This window comes from Orbilia oligospora (genome assembly GCF_000225545.1).
Source record: "Orbilia oligospora ATCC 24927 unplaced genomic scaffold scaffold00054, whole genome shotgun sequence".
Classification (NCBI taxonomy): Eukaryota; Fungi; Ascomycota; class Orbiliomycetes; order Orbiliales; family Orbiliaceae; genus Orbilia; species Orbilia oligospora.
The window spans coordinates 1426374-1442644 of NW_011645611.1; the positions used below are offsets into that span (position 1 = coordinate 1426374).

Sequence of the window (16271 nt, forward strand, 5' to 3'; positions counted from 1 at the left end):
TATACACATAGCGTTTGGGACCTAAAGAATTCCTGGGTTTATAGTAATATTCATCCTTATGTTAACTTAATTAAGTACGTATTTGTGCGAATACGTCTTGCTGATAATGTCACGGCAATTTAATTTGATAGTTTGTTTCATATTAGTGGAGAGGTCTAGGAGGCCGCCTATATAATCAAAATCCATAGTCTTTTTACACTAATTAACCAGCCTAGCTAAGTACCTAGTGCTACGACTGTAAACAGCCCTGCAACTCTCGATGTAGCCATTCTGTGTTGCAGATGGTTGCACACGCAAAATTACCACGTTAGTTCAACCCCTGCCCACGCTTGAGTCTTGGCACATTTACTGTCTAAGAAAAATTCGCGACCACTTGAAAAAAAAAAAAAGTCTCCAATGTTCTGCTTCTGTTAGCCCGTCGATCGATAAACAACCAATTCTTACCAACCTCCCCACGACCGACGCTTCACATAAGCCTACCATGGCGAACAAGCGGAAGGACTCGCCTTCTAAAGGCGCAGCAGATATTCCAAAATTTACAAAACGCCAAAAGACAGGTCCTAAGGAACCTACTGCTTCCAAGACCCCTGCACAGCAAGAACCTACCGAAGCATCGACAATGCAATCTTCGCTGCGCAAGTCGAATAAGGACGAACCGTCGTTCCCACGTGGTGGCGCATCGGCATTGACGCCTTTGGAGTATAAGGAAGTAGTTAACGAAGCTACTCGAGAAGCTTTATTTGAAACAAAGGCGGAGAAGGCGCCAACGGCGGCCGATAAGTCGCCTAAGAAGCGTCGCACATCTGCAGCTAAGGGGTCGTCTTCGAAGAAACATAAGAAGGGAGAAGTCGAAGATGAAGAGCCAGAGATTAAGATCGAACAGCTGTCTTATAAGGTGTGATTCGAAATGTGCTTTTTTTGGAGGGCATGTTCGCTGTACTAACATAGCGATGATAGAAACTCGTACAAGGGCAGCTAGTATTCGGGTTTATCTCGAAAATTACAAAGAAGGATGTTGCGATCGCCCTACCGAACAATCTTGTCGGATACGCCCCTCTTACATCCATTTCCGAGCAATACACCAACCAGCTCCAAGCCAGTCTAGAACAAGATGAAGATGGGATGGATATTGATAAAGACAACGCCGAAGAAACCGAGGCTGAAATCCCAGGACTGGATATGTTGTTTGAAGTAAACCAACCTGTCAGAGCCTATGTGATGAACGTCTCGACTGGCGGCACCGGTTCCGGTGAGAAGAAGCAGCGCAAACATATCGAACTTAGTCTTCTCCCAACTCTTACGAATCCTGGGATCACAAAGACCGAGATTGTCAAGGGAATCACTCTCCAAGCTTCCGTTAAAAGTATTGAAGACAATGGTTTCATTATGGACCTCGGGTTGGACTTTGTGTCAGGGTTTATGGGCAAGTCAGACTGTGGTGCGCCTCCAAACACCATCAAAGTTGGACGAACATTCCTCTGTCATGTCCTTGGTCTAGCTAGCGGTGGAAAGGTTGTACAATTGGCCTCTGATTTCCACAAGAGTATCAAGGGAAAATCTGGAAAGGATGCAGCTGTCGGTGATGGACCTACAATTGATTGTTTCCTGCCAGGTACCATGGCTTCTAAGGCTTTGGTCACAGACGTACAAGACAACGGACTCGTCTGTACGGTCATGGGATCAATCGATGTAACCGTCGACCTCTTCCATTCTGGTTGCTTCTCTAGTGAAGTCCTCCAAACCAAATACAAAGCAGGAAATCATCTCACTGTCCGTCTCTTGGCTTCAATCCCCGGATCAGATAACAAGAAGTTTGCTGGCTCGCTCTTAACCCATGTCAAGGAAATGGGACCACAAACTCAATCTGGCAAATTGGCACTATCGAAACTCCCTATCGGCGCGATAAAATCGGATGCCGCTGTGAAGCATATCATTCCTGGAGTTGGGTTGATTCTTAACATCGGGTTGGGAAATACGATGGTGTTCGTTCATATTTCGAGGATATCAGACAAGAAGATCGATTCGATATTGACAACCGGCCCTTACAAAGTGGGTAGCAAGCACGCGATCCGAATTCTGGATTATAACAGTATGGACGGGCTTCTGCTCGCTTCCATGGAGCCGAAAATCCTATCGCAAAGATATCTGAGGATGGAGGATGTTAAGCCAGGCGATGTGGTAAAAGGGAAAATTTCTAGATTTGTTGGAGGTGGTATGTTGGTCGAGGTTGAAGAAGGCTTAGAAGCATATGTACCAGAAATGCACATGTCCGATATTGTCCTTCAACACCCAGAAAAGAAGTTCAGGGAAGGAGCAGCTGTCAAAGGCAGGATTCTGCGCGTTGATACTGATTCGCGCAGGATCAAGATGACGCTGAAGAAGGCGATTGTCAACTCGGAAGGCCCCGTATTTGCGGACTACATCGATGTTGAAGAGGACGAGGAAACCCCTGGCACGATCGTCAAGTTGATGCCTACTGGTGCCATTCTTGAGTTCTATGGCGAGGTTAGAGGTTTCCTACCAGTTTCTGAGATGAGCGAGGCTTTCATCAAGGATCCTATGGAACACTTCAAAGTTGGACAAACCTTGAATGTCCATGTTATATCGAGCGACCCAATGGAAAAGAAGGTTCGACTATCGTGCCGAAGCAGCCAGGCCGATTCAAGCAAAGAGAAGGCAGAAGCGCTACAGAACATCGCTCTTGGAAGCATTGTTGAAGGTTCTATTATTGAAAAGTCCAACGACGATGTCGTCTTGAGTCTTCAAGATGGTATCAAGGGTTTGATCGTCCTTGGTCAACTAACCGACGGTTCCAAGGAGAAGAATCTAGCAACATTCAAAAAACTCAGAGCTGGCCAGAAACTCGTCGACCTCGTTGTTCTCCGCAAGGATGAAATGAGAAACATTGTATACTTATCTTCAAAGCCAAGTTTGGTCAAGGCTTCCAAATCTGATACTTTGATCAAGAGCTTTTTGGATGTTAAGATTGGAAGCGCCGTTGCTGGGTTTGTTAAGGAGATAACTCATTTCGGGGTCTTCGTCGCCTTTATCGATGGGATTACTGCTCTGCTGCCACGCAAGGTAAATCAAATTACTTCCTTTTTATCCAGGATTCAAAGCTAACGATTCTATAGGCTCTACCAAAGGAGGTCGAGGATTTGCCGGATTTTGGCTACCACAGACTGCAGTCTATTACATGCTATGTAACGGACATAATTCCTTCTAGGGAACAATTCACACTGTCTCTGCGCCCACAGCCTACAGTTGAAGCGCCAAAGCCAAAGCCAAAACCAGTCGAAAAGTCGCAGACTGCCATTTCTACAGCCCTTGTCAACCCTGTTGATACCGGAATCTCGACGATCGAAGACTTAGAAAGAGCTGATATTACTAAAGGCCGAATCACAGCTATCAAACCAACCCAAATAAACATTGATCTTGCCGATAATGTCAAAGGGCGGGTTGATGTTTCTGAATTCTTCAAAGATTGGGATTCCATCAAAAACAAGAAGCACCCTCTTCTGCGACAAGGCCTTGCTGTTGGACAGGAAATCGACGTCAAAGTTATTGGAATCCATGATGTCAAGAGCCACAAATATCTCCCCATCTCCCACCGTGTCTCCGGAAAGCTGCCGACATTTGAGCTATCAGCCAAGCAGGTCACTGGCAAAGCAAACAGTTTGGTTAAATACTCCGATCTAAAGAAGGAAGAGACATACCTCGCATTCGTCAATAATGTCCAACAGGATCATCTCTGGGTGAACCTCTCCCCTTCCGTTCGCGGCCGAGTCAAGCTTTTGGAAATCTCTGAGGATGTCTCTGCCCTTAGTGACTTGGAAAAGCATTACCCCGTCGGTACTGCACTTCGAGTCTCTGTCCTTGATGTCAACGTCGATACTGGAAAACTAGACCTCACCGCAAGATACCTGGGTGGCAATAAACCTCTCGATTGGTCAAGCATCAAAGAAGGAATGATGATCCCCGCCAAAGTCACCAAAATCTCCGAAGGCAAGGTTATCGTACAGCTCAGCGAAACCATATTAGGATCTATTAGTCTTGCGGACATGGCCGACGATTTCGATAAAGCCGATGTCAAGAATTTCAACACGGATAGCATCGTCCGTGTATGCGTCTTGAGCGTGGATCATTCGAATAAGAAGATTCGTTTGTCGACTCGTCCTTCTAGGATTCTTGATTCTTCAGCTAAGGTTCGTGATGTGGAAGTTAAGTCTGCAGCGGATTTGAGGGTTGGGGGTAAGTATCGTGGGTTTGTTACCAATGTCGCGGATAATGGAGTTTACATCCACCTTGGTGGCACCGCTGTTGCCCGTGCAAGGATATCTGATCTTAGCGACGAGTTCGTCAAGGACTGGAAGAAGGGTTTTACAGTTCATCAGTTGGTTAAGGGTAAAATCATGTCTGTTGATCTCGACACAAACCAGATCAGCATCAACTTGAAAAAGTCGGTCCTCTTAGGAACGGCGAAGAAGACGATTGCAGACTACAAGGATGGCGAATTTGTGGACGGACATGTTCGCAAGGTTACGGAATACGGATGTTTTATCGTTATAGATGGATCGGACAACGTCAGCGGGTTATGTCACAAATCCCAGATGTCAAATGAGAAGGCCGATGTAGATCCGTCGAAGCTCTTCGGGGAGGGTGATTTGGTCAAAGCAAAGATCTTGAGCGTGGACAGGAAAAAAGGAAGGATCTCATTCGGGTTGAAAGCCAGCTACTTCAGAAATCTGCCTGATGAAGAACTTGTTCCAAAGGAATCTACGGAGGAACAGTTAATCATTTCAGCGGACGAGGACGAAGAAATGGAAGATGAGGAAGAAGAGGAAGAAGAAGAAGGTGGTGTTAAGCTTGACAGCGCCTCCACCGCTGCAGACGGTGTAACAATCACCGGCATCGACCGCCCCTCTACTTCTTTCTTTTCCAAATTCAACAAACCAAACTGGACCGCCGACGCCGCGGTCTCCGCCATGGACGACTTGTTCCCCGATGACGCCCCCTCAGACTCCGAAGACGAAGGGGACTCCACCAAGAAGCAAAAGAAAAAGAAAAACGCCATCAAAGTCGATCTCACAGGTGACCTTGACACCCGTCAACCACAATCCGCATCAGACTACGAACGTCTCCTCCTCGCCGACCCTAACGACTCCCTCCTCTGGATGTCATACATGGCCTTCCTCGTCGCCAACGGGGACATCGTCACCGCCCGCGCCATCTCCGAACGTGCTGTGAAGAAAATCGACCACCGAAAAGAGGACTCGAAACTCAACGTCTGGCTCGCAAGACTCAACCTCGAACTAGAATTCGGTACCCCCGAGACCCTAGAAGTAGCCTTCAAATCCGCCTGTCAATACAACGACGGCAAGAAAATCCACCAAGGTCTCGTCAGCGTCTACATTCAAACGGGTAAACACGAACAAGCGGATGAATTATTCCAATCCATGATCAAGAAATTCTCTCAGGACGAAAAGATATGGATAAACTACATGACCTACATGATGGAAAAAAACCGCGGTGATGACGCAAGAATCATGTTATCGAGGGCTTTACAGGCTATTCAAGATACAAAGGTTCATCCCGGTTTAACCCTGAAATTCGCACAATTGGAATATAAATCCGGTGAGATCGAAAAGGGGAGGACGTTGTTTGAAAAATTGTTGTCGGCTTATCCCAAGCGATTGGATATTTGGAACGTATACATCGATATCGAAGCTAAACAGGAAGGAGGTATCGATGTGGTCCGACGACTATTCCCTAGAGTTTTGGCAACGGGCAAGTTGAATGCTAAGAAGGCTAATGGGGTGTTTAATAAGTGGATGGAGTTGGAAGAAAAATTCGCACCGGGTGATAAGAAGAGGAAGGATCATGTGATTGCTCAGGCGGTGGAGTATAAGAAGAAGTTGGTGGAGGAGAAGGAGGCGAGGGCGGAGGCCGGAGAGGATGAAGAAGAGGATGAGGATGATTATTGAGTAGAATAATCTTGGGGTGGTCGTTGGTTGGACGTATATATCTATTTGCTAACCATTCTAGCGAATTTTTTGTATAGTACTTCCTTGGAGAAAAAAAAGTAATTTGGATCATGGTATGAAAGGAGAGTGAGGAGAAAAAAAGCATCTTACGTGTACCATAGTATTGTATTAGGCGGATTCTGAACTCTTTGTTAGTTTTTTATTCCATTGCTTATTGAATAGGTAAAACATTGAAATTTATTTTTTGACATTTTAATTTTGTCCATAGGATTTTTTTTTGTAAGGATATATAGGTATATGTTAATGCTCTTTACAATTGATGAATACAGGAACGCTGAGTCTATCTACTCGCTCTATGAAGGTATACATACCAATAACACGAGAAGGTGCGAATGCTCGACGGGGCGCCGCGACTGGCTAGCTATGCTATTGCTGAATGCCAGTGTTTTATGTTTGGAGAAGAAGGGGGGTATATAATGATGACCAGAAAGAAAGCAAGGGGCCCAGACGGATAACCAAAGAAACAACCAACATTAAAATTCAAAAACCAGGAAAGAAAAATATAATCCCCAAAACTCCTGTCTTTTTCTTTTTTATAATCCCATTTCCCATCAATACTCAAACGAAAGAAAGAAGAAAGAAAGAAACTTGAACGCGTAGAGCTACTAGCATCTCTACTTTAAAAAATGCGTCCTCCACCATAGACAGTTGCCTCCCTCTCGAATACCCTGCTCCGTCGTCGATCCTCGTCACTCTCTTCGGGATCCATAACAGCCGCTGAGCCTGCTCCCGCTGCCGCCGCGACACCCGAAACCTCTAACAACTCATCATCCTTCACGCTATTGTTGACCACAAAGAATGCACCGAACACAAGACCGGCACCGATCCAATAGGACCATGACAATTTCAAACTGGAGATGAGAACATCACCGAATAGTGCCATGGGGATACTCAAGCTTAACCCGACTGTAACGATTACAGGGGTCGTATACATCATCGCAAAGACCCAGCAGAAGTCTGAGACGACAGTGATGCAGCAGTTGATCTATATGGATAGTTCAGTTAGTAAAGAAACAAAGCTTTGGATCGGAAAGATGTAAGATGATTTTTACTCACAAAGAGAATCCAATAGACACCGTTCGTTGGAGGAAGCTCGAATTTCTCGTAGCCGGTAAAGTGTAAGATTACGAGTCCAGGCCAGAGACATATGAAATTAAACAATCCCACGAACCCAAAGAAGAGTTGCATGCTGACTCTGCTCTCATGGCCAATTCTGACCTTGAGTAGGACGGTGTACAATCCGTAGACCAGGGCTCCAAATAGTGCCATGCCGTCCCCGAGTAAAGTTTGAGCAGCACTATGAGACTTTGTTGTATTACTTGGGGTTTCAGGCGTAGAAGCTCCATCACCTTTTGAAGCATCTGCCTTGGAGATTAAGACAACGCCACTCAGGGAAACAATGATAGAAGCGAGTTTGGCCCATGAGAACCGTTCGACCTGGTATAAAGCACCAAAAATTAAGGTGAAGATTGAAGAGGTGGCAGAGAGAATGGTAGTAGACGCGACGCTGGTATATTCCAGACATGCGCCAGCGAACCAATTCGCCTATCATTAATGGTAATTTAGTATCATATACCAAACAATATATCGACTAGGGGTCTAGGGTTGCATACCACAAACCAAAGCAGGCAGAATTGAGCACTCAACCGCATCGTTTCCCTGGTGCTCAACTTATCATCACCCGGGCCGTCGTCTATTTCGTCTTCGTCGTCGTATTCATCATCATCCAACCTCGTATACCTCGTATCCAGCCTTGACTTCCCACCCCTTAGAGGCATAAGTCTCAACCATCTCCGCACATTGGGGTTTCTATATAACTCCTTGAGACCCCACGGAATCAAATAAACCGTAAACGACGACGTACTAAGGTATACCACTAGGTATGGCTTAACGTATGCGTCGTCTGTAAAGATATGCTATTGAGGATTAATTTCCCATCAGCAATCAATATTTTCTTCTGTTGGAGCAATAGCACAGAAATTTAAAAAAATAAAATAAAAATTAAGCAATAATCCATCTCTTTTGAGTTGATACTCTCTATTTTGCTTGAAGTTCCCCTGAAGCTTTGCTTAACAAGCATTCCTCCCCCCCTCGCTCCTCAAAAAAAACATCCAAATCAGGCAGGTTAGGTCATCCATGTCTACTCACGCTAACCAAAAAGTTCGAGGTGACCCATAACGTAACCACCAGCAACAATAACGCAATCCCAAACGCCCGCCTAGAGAGTCCACCGAAGTACCGTCGTGGACCCTCGACTACGACTTCGCCAGAAGCAACCGATCGATCGTCCCGGACTAGTCGTTCTCGCTCATCCATGCCGGCGCTTTCTTCGTCTTCTTCGTAGCGGCCCATGGTCGAAGCTGAGTTTGTGGGTCCGTCTAGATTATGATTATTGTTACTGCGAGGTTTTGTTTTATGGTACTTGATGTACTCTAGCTCGACTTCTTCGGTTATCTGTGACGGAGGGGGCGGGAGCCTGAGTCTTCGGTCGTATGAGACGTCGCGGTACCTGTCATGGGACTGTGGGGCGAAACCGAAGATATGGGTTGGATTTTGTTGCTGCTGACGATGATGGTCTCTAGGAGGAGGAGGAGGAGGAGGGAGAGGTCGGACGTAGTTATTTTGGTGACCAGGCCTGGCACCACTACTCCCAACTACTACTCCAGCGAAAGCAGGCGGTCTGGAGGGAGGGTCGTCCTTTGGGGGTGGTGGAGGTGGTGGTGGTGAGTCCGGAACAGCTTTCCAACGGTAGTTGGAGGATGACGAGGGGGAAGGAGAAGTTGAGATGGGTGAGGGAGCCACCTTTATTTGAATTTATAAAGAAGATGGTTTGGGAAGTCAGAGGAGGCGGGATCGGAATAAATGACCTTAATGTTCCCTAATCTAGAATTAGAGCGCAGGGTGGGTCATTTGGGTTCGAGCTGGGCGGTGTGTTAAGCTCTTTGAATGGCGGACCAGCCGGTGTCGGGTGGGGTTGGTCGAAAGGGAGTGGAAGTAAGTACATGTACAGATAAAACAGGATTAAATATTCTTATCAAATCAGTACCACGTCCCACCCTCGTCGATGGAGCAGCAGTAGGATAGGTATAGCGTGGGGAATACCAAGAAGAGGAATTAGAAGGTGAAGAGGTAATAATAATGTTGTCGACGGTCCGTTTGGTCGTATGGCTAGGTCACAGCGAACGAGTGTTTTTTGGGGGACAGGGAAAAGCAAGGTTCGGGTAACCTAATCTCGAGATGTCTGAGATGGATATGCGCACGAGACCGGACGGGAATGGGAACAGATGTCGATGATAAAAAAGATGCCACCTCTTCGGAGTTCTAGTGCATGAAAAAAGTGACTACGGAAGAATGTGCAGCAGCGTCGAATGGCGGATGCAGATGACCCTTGCTGTCTTGTTTGGTTCGCTAGTTTTTATCTCGCGGATGACCTCTTTGAAATAATTCTGTGGCACCTACTCGGCCTAGGTATTTTGCGATTTCGAGTCCAAGCTATCGCTAGATCTAGATCTTGGTTGGGTTTGGTTTCTTGGTAGAGAGTGTGTGCTATATCTTATCAATGTAACATTGATATGATATCTGACCGGGGGGGTTTGTTCAGATCTGTATTCTTTAGCTCCCTTTTGACGGAGATGATGGAGAATGCAATGTTTATCCTATTGCGAAATGTTGATTATCGGTTGATTAAGATGATGAGGACGAGGATGAAGTCGAAGTTGAAGGTGGAGATGGAAACGAAGTTGATGAAGATGAAGATGAAGACGAAGATGAAGTTGTCGTAATGCAAAAGTTGGTTATATTGGATCCGTGGCTGGGCAATTCAAGCCGACAGGAACTAATTGGTAATTGGCACTAAGAACAGACCCCTTTTTGCCATGCCAATTAATTAATTAATCTGATTATAGCCAGACCACGATAAGAGCTTCTGACAATCGGCTCTGCAAGCCTCTCTGTTCGGATACCATGTCACGGAATCGAACGGTTGCCCGATCCGGGTTGACTAAAAAATAATCTGATACTATGCCAGTGTTGGTTTAGTCTGTATATAAGCTTGAAGTGGAGATGGGTTGCAACCTAGAACTTACCTAGCTGGCTAGCTGGTGATGTTGAAGATGATGTTGAAGTTGAATCAAATTAAAGGTCCTGCGATGGTTAGACTGTTGAACTTATCATTCAGCAGTGACGGTTCGATTCCGGACAGGACCTATTTACAATCTTTCTTCCCTTCTCTTCCCTTCCCTTCTACTTTTTGCCTCGATATTATCTCTGAAATGGTCATGTAATGGATGTAAAGTACTTCAGGATGTATAGTATTGTCAAGACAGCTCGGTACAACGGACGTGCGATGGTCAGATCCCTCGACTTCAAATTGAGGGAAGACGGTTCGATTCCGCCCGCGTCCATACAATGATACTATATCTGTCTAAGTACCCGACGGTGAATCTTTTTTATTTTTATTTTTATTTTGTTCTAGAGTTCTGAATTAGATCCTTTCCTAGATCATATCATATCTCCATTCCAAACAGGTAAGTACATGTAGGTACGTATACGTCGTGAGTCAAGCTTATATAGCTTCAATCGAAGAAGATTTTAAGACATCTCCGGATCTCAAGGGCTAGGCATGATTTGCAGCTATCCTACAAGAACTCACTTCCGTCTTGCCTGTTCTTTTATATATTATTACACTACACGCGCCGTTAAATTACATGTTGAATTAAAGTTCAACTAGTTCAGCTCGACCGACTAGTTCTAGCTAGAAGCGCGCTTTATAATTACAAGGAGTAGCTAGTAGTTAGCCCGCGAACATGCAGTTTATATAAGGATATTGATATATCCTAACTTACCAGGTAGGTACTTAAGTAGTTTATATAAACCGACATTCTACCAGCTTACGAATCAACATGCATGCATGGCCTCTCAAACTAACATCGTCCCCGGCCCCAAATCGAACCATCGCCCATCGATCGCGATATCATGTGGATCTGCAGTGATAGTCTACAACGAATTGATCACGATTGCAATCAGAGCGGTGCGTACCATAAGTATAATGGAAATGCCACTAGTCACACTCAACTGAACAGGTACGAGATAGGGTACACTTATTTGGTCCGTCCATTTTACTCGCCCTTCGATTCATAGAGCCATACATACTATAGCTATACTTGTACTTGACCTGCATGGCGCCTCCACAGCTGAACGGACACAGCCACAGGTCAGAGACGTGGTGTTTTGGGGCTGGTGCCTCTATATAGCTCGGCTCGGGCTCTTCGAAGACCAAAGGGTCGCTTTTTCATAACGAACCACCAGTGCCTACTCAATTCAATTACAATGGTTTGTTTAGGGTTCAGCAGTATAGTACCCATCAGCCCCAATATTAAATACATAACTATCAGAGATGAATAGCGATAAAGAGCTGGCATCTAGGGAGTCGACCAGGATCAGGATTGAACCTAACAAGGCTATCAATACCGATAGCGCCCATGATCTACGCCAACCTTCTCGATTGCAATGGAACAACTCACCACCGAGAGATCGAAGCGATTTTGAGATCGCCATCATATGCGCACTGCCCTTAGAGGCTAGCGTTGTCAGCGAATCGTTTGACCGTCGATACGATGAGCAGGCATATGGCAAGGCCCAAGGGGATTCCAATGCCTATTCCACAGGTGTCATCGGAAATCATAATGTTGTTTTGGTGCATATGCCGGATATGGGGAAAGTCGCTGCTGCGACTGCGGCGGCTTGCCTTCACTCCAGTTTTCAAAATATCCAGCTCGCTCTGACTGTTGGAATCTGCGGCGCCGCACCATTCGACCCACAGTCTGGGAAAGACATCCATATCGGTGATGTTGTCATCAGCGAAGGTCTGATCCAGTACGATCTTGGGAGGCAATACCCCAATAATATATTTATGCGAAAAGATACACCTCGCGATAACTTACCGAGACCAAGACCCAAAGTTCGTGCCATCTTGGCTAAATTGAAAACCAAGCAAGGTCTCTGCTGGCTTCAGAATAAATTATCTGAACATTTGAAGGTCTTACCTCAGAAGTTGAGTGAGACGGCACCACACCCAGGAGCAATAGAAGACGAACTCTTCACCAATGGGGGTGTGACCAATCCTACCACCCATTTTGGACTTATTGCTTCCGGTGACACTGTTATGAAATCTGAAGAAGACCGGGACTTCATTATTTCTCGAGATGGTGTCATTGCATTCGAAATGGAGGGTGCGGGCGTATGGGAGAAGTTCCCTTACTCGTTGGTGATCAAAGGCGTCTGCGACTACGCAGACAGCCATAAAATAAAAAAATGGCAAGATTATGCAGCAGCCGCCGCCGCCGCCGCTACAAAATCCTTTTTGGAGCATTGGAGTACAGGTGTGTACGCAACTCAAAACATTTACCTCCTTCTCCGCTCTCGATGTTAAGATGGAAACGAGCTATCTATCTATATATAAACTCTGACATTCGAACTCATGGATGTATCACAGATACCCCAAGAGCACCATCTTCCGATGCTAGGACCAAGGAGTCGGAGGGAGAACGAACTCATAGGGCGAAAGAAATAGAAATTCTAAAGATTCTCTACAGATCACCGTACCTCGACCAAAAAGACCGAAATCTAGATCGAATAAGCGGGACGTGCGAGTGGTTTGTTAGCCACAAACTTTTTAAAGAGTGGCAGAAGAAAAAGTCGACAAGAACCTTGTGGATATCTGCAGACCCTGGATGCGGCAAATCGGTTCTTGCGAAGTATCTAATCGACCACGTTCTCCCAAGCACTGATATCAGAACCACTTGTTACTTTTTCTTTAAAGATGATTTTGAGGATCAAAGGAGTATCATTATTGCTTTGTGCTGCATTTTACACCAACTTTTTACGCAGAAACCAGCCCTGCTTTCCAAAGCAATATTCGAACGGTTTCAGGCCACTGGGGAAGAGTTCGCTCGTTCATTTCGTGAACTTTGGGACGCCCTTCTCTGCGCCGCGGATGAGAATGCCGGCGAAATTGTGTGTGTTCTCGACGCAATCGATGAATGCGAAGATGATGGAAGATCCCGACTCTCCCGAGCGCTGCGCGAGCTATATAGCACAAGCACCAAGAGATGCTCCAATTTGAAGTTTCTCTTAACTAGTCGACCTTACGGCAAAATTCGGCAGGGCTTTTGGCCTTCAGAGCTTCCAGAGTCGCCCATTATTCATTTGAGCGGCGAGAGTGAGGATGAAATAAAAAAGATATCACTCGAAATCGATATTTTCATTAAGGCTAAGGTTAAAGATATTGGAAAGCAATTAAGGCTCGGAGATGACGAGGAAGACCTGTTATTACATGAACTGATGCGTGTTCCCAATAGAACATATTTATGGGTTCGCCTTACTCTGGATTTGATTGAAAGCGATGTCAACATCGATAAATCGAAAATAGTCAAAATTACATCCAATCTTCCGACGACCGTCGACGAGGCATATGAAAGGATTTTATCGAAAAGCCGCAACCTAGAAGAAGCAAGAAAATTATTGCAAATAGTAGTTGCAGCAGAACGACCGTTAACTTTGGAAGAAATGAACTTGGCCATGGTGTTAGCCCTCAGGGATGGTCACCAGTCGTACGACGACGTTGATCTCAAACCAGTGGAGCGATTTCGTGAGGAAATACGAGACCTGTGTGGCCTTATTGTGACAATTGTGAACTCAAAGATATACCTACTCCACCAAACCGTCAAAGAGTTTTTAGTTCCAGCCACACATCGTTCGGGAGATGCAGAGCTCGGGAGTCTCAATCAAATGAAATACTGTTATAAATGGAAACACTCGCTTCGCCCGCGCGATTCTCACTCAATTCTTGCCTCGATCTGCATCCAGCATTTACAATTTGCAGAATTCGACCTCGACCCCGAAGATAAAAACCTGTTAAACCCGTCTGGATACGCTAAGAACTATGTGTTTCTCGACTATTCCGCTAAAAACTGGGCCACCCATATCCACGAATCACAGATTGGGCTGGAAAATACGGAGAGACAATGGGGGCAAGATCGGACGAAATCTATTCTGAAGCTATGCGACGCAAAGACAAGGCGGTGCCAAACATGGTTAACGCTCTACTGGACGAGCACAAACATGGTCTTCCCAACAAAATTCGACACTTTTCTGATTATATCATATTTCGGATTTACAACTGCGATAGGATACTTGCCTGAGGCGGCTGGCCCCCGCATCAATGAGTGTGATGGTACCTATCGGCGGACTGCACTATCTTGGGCTGCAGGAAACGGGTTTACGCATACCGTCGATCGACTGATCTCGATTAACAATACCTGGTGGGGCACCATGATGTCTAGGAAGGCTGATATCGACGCCATAGACAGAAGTGGTAGAACGCCATTGTTTTACGCTATTTGGAATAGGCACATCCCCGTCGTTGAGCTACTGCTCAATGCAGGAGCCCGTGTCGATCTAGAAGACGATGTCGGGGGGACACCGCTATCTTATGCCATCTGTAGCGGGAATGACGATCTAGCAAACCTACTTCTGAAGGGAGGATCCAAGACCGAGTCTAAGGAGAGCATAGTCCAAACACTACTTTTTGCTAGTGCAAAGAAAGGCGATAGAGATGTCGTTGAGCTGCTACTCGAAACAGGGATTGTCCACTCAAATGTAAAAGATAGTCACTATCTAACGCCGTTGCTGTGGGCTACAATTTATAATCGTGAAGCAGTTATGGACTCACTTGTTAAGGCCGGCGCTCAACTAAATTTGAAAGGTATGGACGGATTCATACTGCTTTACCAAGCAGTATCGGAGGGTAATGAAAGCGTTGTGGAATCTTTATTCGAAGATGGTGTTCAGCTGGATTTTTTTAGAGTCTGGCCCAAAGGGCTCTGGGAACAAGAATCTGGTTTAGCGATTTTGGAACGAGTTCTTGACTCCTCGATGGTTTCGGGGTTTCGAAAGGACGGCGTACGGATACTGGACCCGATTGTATGGGCAGCAGATCAAGGCTATGAAGGAGTTGTAAAGCTCCTTATTAAAAATGGCTCTGCAACGGACCTTGAAATAGGGAGCGGATGGAGACCACTTTCACTAGCAATCGAGAATGGAAATGCGGCAATAGTGCGGCTCTTACTTGATCAGAAAGTGACAACGGATTTTCACTATAACCTTGTAAGTCACTTTGATCTATTGATATTCAAGTATTTACCTGGCTTTTAATGCTAACCTCGGTATATCCTTACTTTTGATCTAGATATTCAATGCTGATATTCCCAATCCACGATTATATAGAGTATGTCTTATCATTCATACGTTTGCTATAGCTTAATTCTAACTAATAGAACTTTTAAAACAGACGCCACTTTCGCGGGCAGCGGAAAGGGGTGATGAGGCTATTGTAGAGCTACTTCTTGAATACGGCGCTAGGCTAGACTTGAAGGATAGGGCAGGAGGGACTCCGCTGTCTCGCGCGGCCAACACGACTATCCGTAATATTATCAGGGTATACTACGGCTTTGAACGTTCTTGGAAAGATCAATCTGATCGAATTCAAACAAACTGGTGGGACTAAAATTGTTAATCTTTAATGTTCTTCGCTGCTCTATCTATGATAGATATCGATATATACACATAAGGGCGCAAGAGGTATAATAGGTACCGGTTTTAGCATGCCGCCGGACATGTTTTCGGATATATACCCACTAGCTATAGTAATGTAAATCGTTTGCCGATTTTTAGACATATAAATAGTAATTAATGTACATATGGATGGTTTCTATCTAGTAAGATTGCATACCAAAGGAGTTTATGCATGATTTAGAATAATTATTAAAATCAATACTAGTAGGTATCGATATCTTGACTTATAAGCTATAAGTAAGCATGTAAGCATGTAACGAATAAATGACCTTAGACCTTACGCTGCAACGTCAATACATTACTACATTGCATATTGCAATACCTCTTGTTTATAGGATTACTCAATTCTAGGCCTACCTGTTGTTGGTATAAATTTCGAGACCGGACTTCTGAGAATTAATAACTACAAAGACGCAAAAATAAAGATCTTCAATATATAAACCACATCCCCATTCCGTCTTTTACACCACCACCCCTCAAGTTCCTCAAATCCAACAGGTACAGCATTGGTAGGCCCGACTATGTGTGTCAAATGGCGACGGTTCGAATCCGTCCTGAACCATAATACTCAATTCCTCTATTTTTTTTATAAAC

The 16271-nt window shown here is 45.2% G+C and overlaps 3 protein-coding genes across 3 annotated transcripts; 2 read left to right on the forward strand and 1 right to left on the reverse strand.

The window, feature by feature from the left end:
* Positions 1 to 481: 481 nt before the first annotated feature.
* AOL_s00054g443 (uncharacterized protein) lies at positions 482 to 5984 on the forward strand (the record flags this gene model as incomplete). The annotated part of the gene is made up of 3 exons (XM_011121759.1): positions 482 to 895; positions 958 to 3081; positions 3135 to 5984. 3 exons carry the CDS (start codon positions 482 to 484, stop codon positions 5982 to 5984), a joined length of 5388 nt encoding a protein of 1795 aa, XP_011120061.1.
* A 679-nt stretch (positions 5985 to 6663) lies between these two features.
* Positions 6664 to 8396, reverse strand: AOL_s00054g444 (uncharacterized protein; the record flags this gene model as incomplete). The annotated part of the gene is made up of 4 exons (XM_011121760.1): positions 6664 to 7029; positions 7101 to 7589; positions 7658 to 7960; positions 8193 to 8396. The coding sequence occupies 4 exons, from the start codon at positions 8394 to 8396 to the stop codon at positions 6664 to 6666; spliced, it is 1362 nt and encodes a 453-aa protein (XP_011120062.1).
* A 3043-nt stretch (positions 8397 to 11439) lies between these two features.
* On the forward strand, positions 11440 to 15609 carry AOL_s00054g445 (uncharacterized protein; the record flags this gene model as incomplete). Its single annotated transcript, XM_011121761.1, has 4 exons — positions 11440 to 12424; positions 12538 to 15209; positions 15292 to 15330; positions 15394 to 15609. The coding sequence occupies 4 exons, from the start codon at positions 11440 to 11442 to the stop codon at positions 15607 to 15609; spliced, it is 3912 nt and encodes a 1303-aa protein (XP_011120063.1).
* Positions 15610 to 16271: the final 662 nt, after the last annotated feature.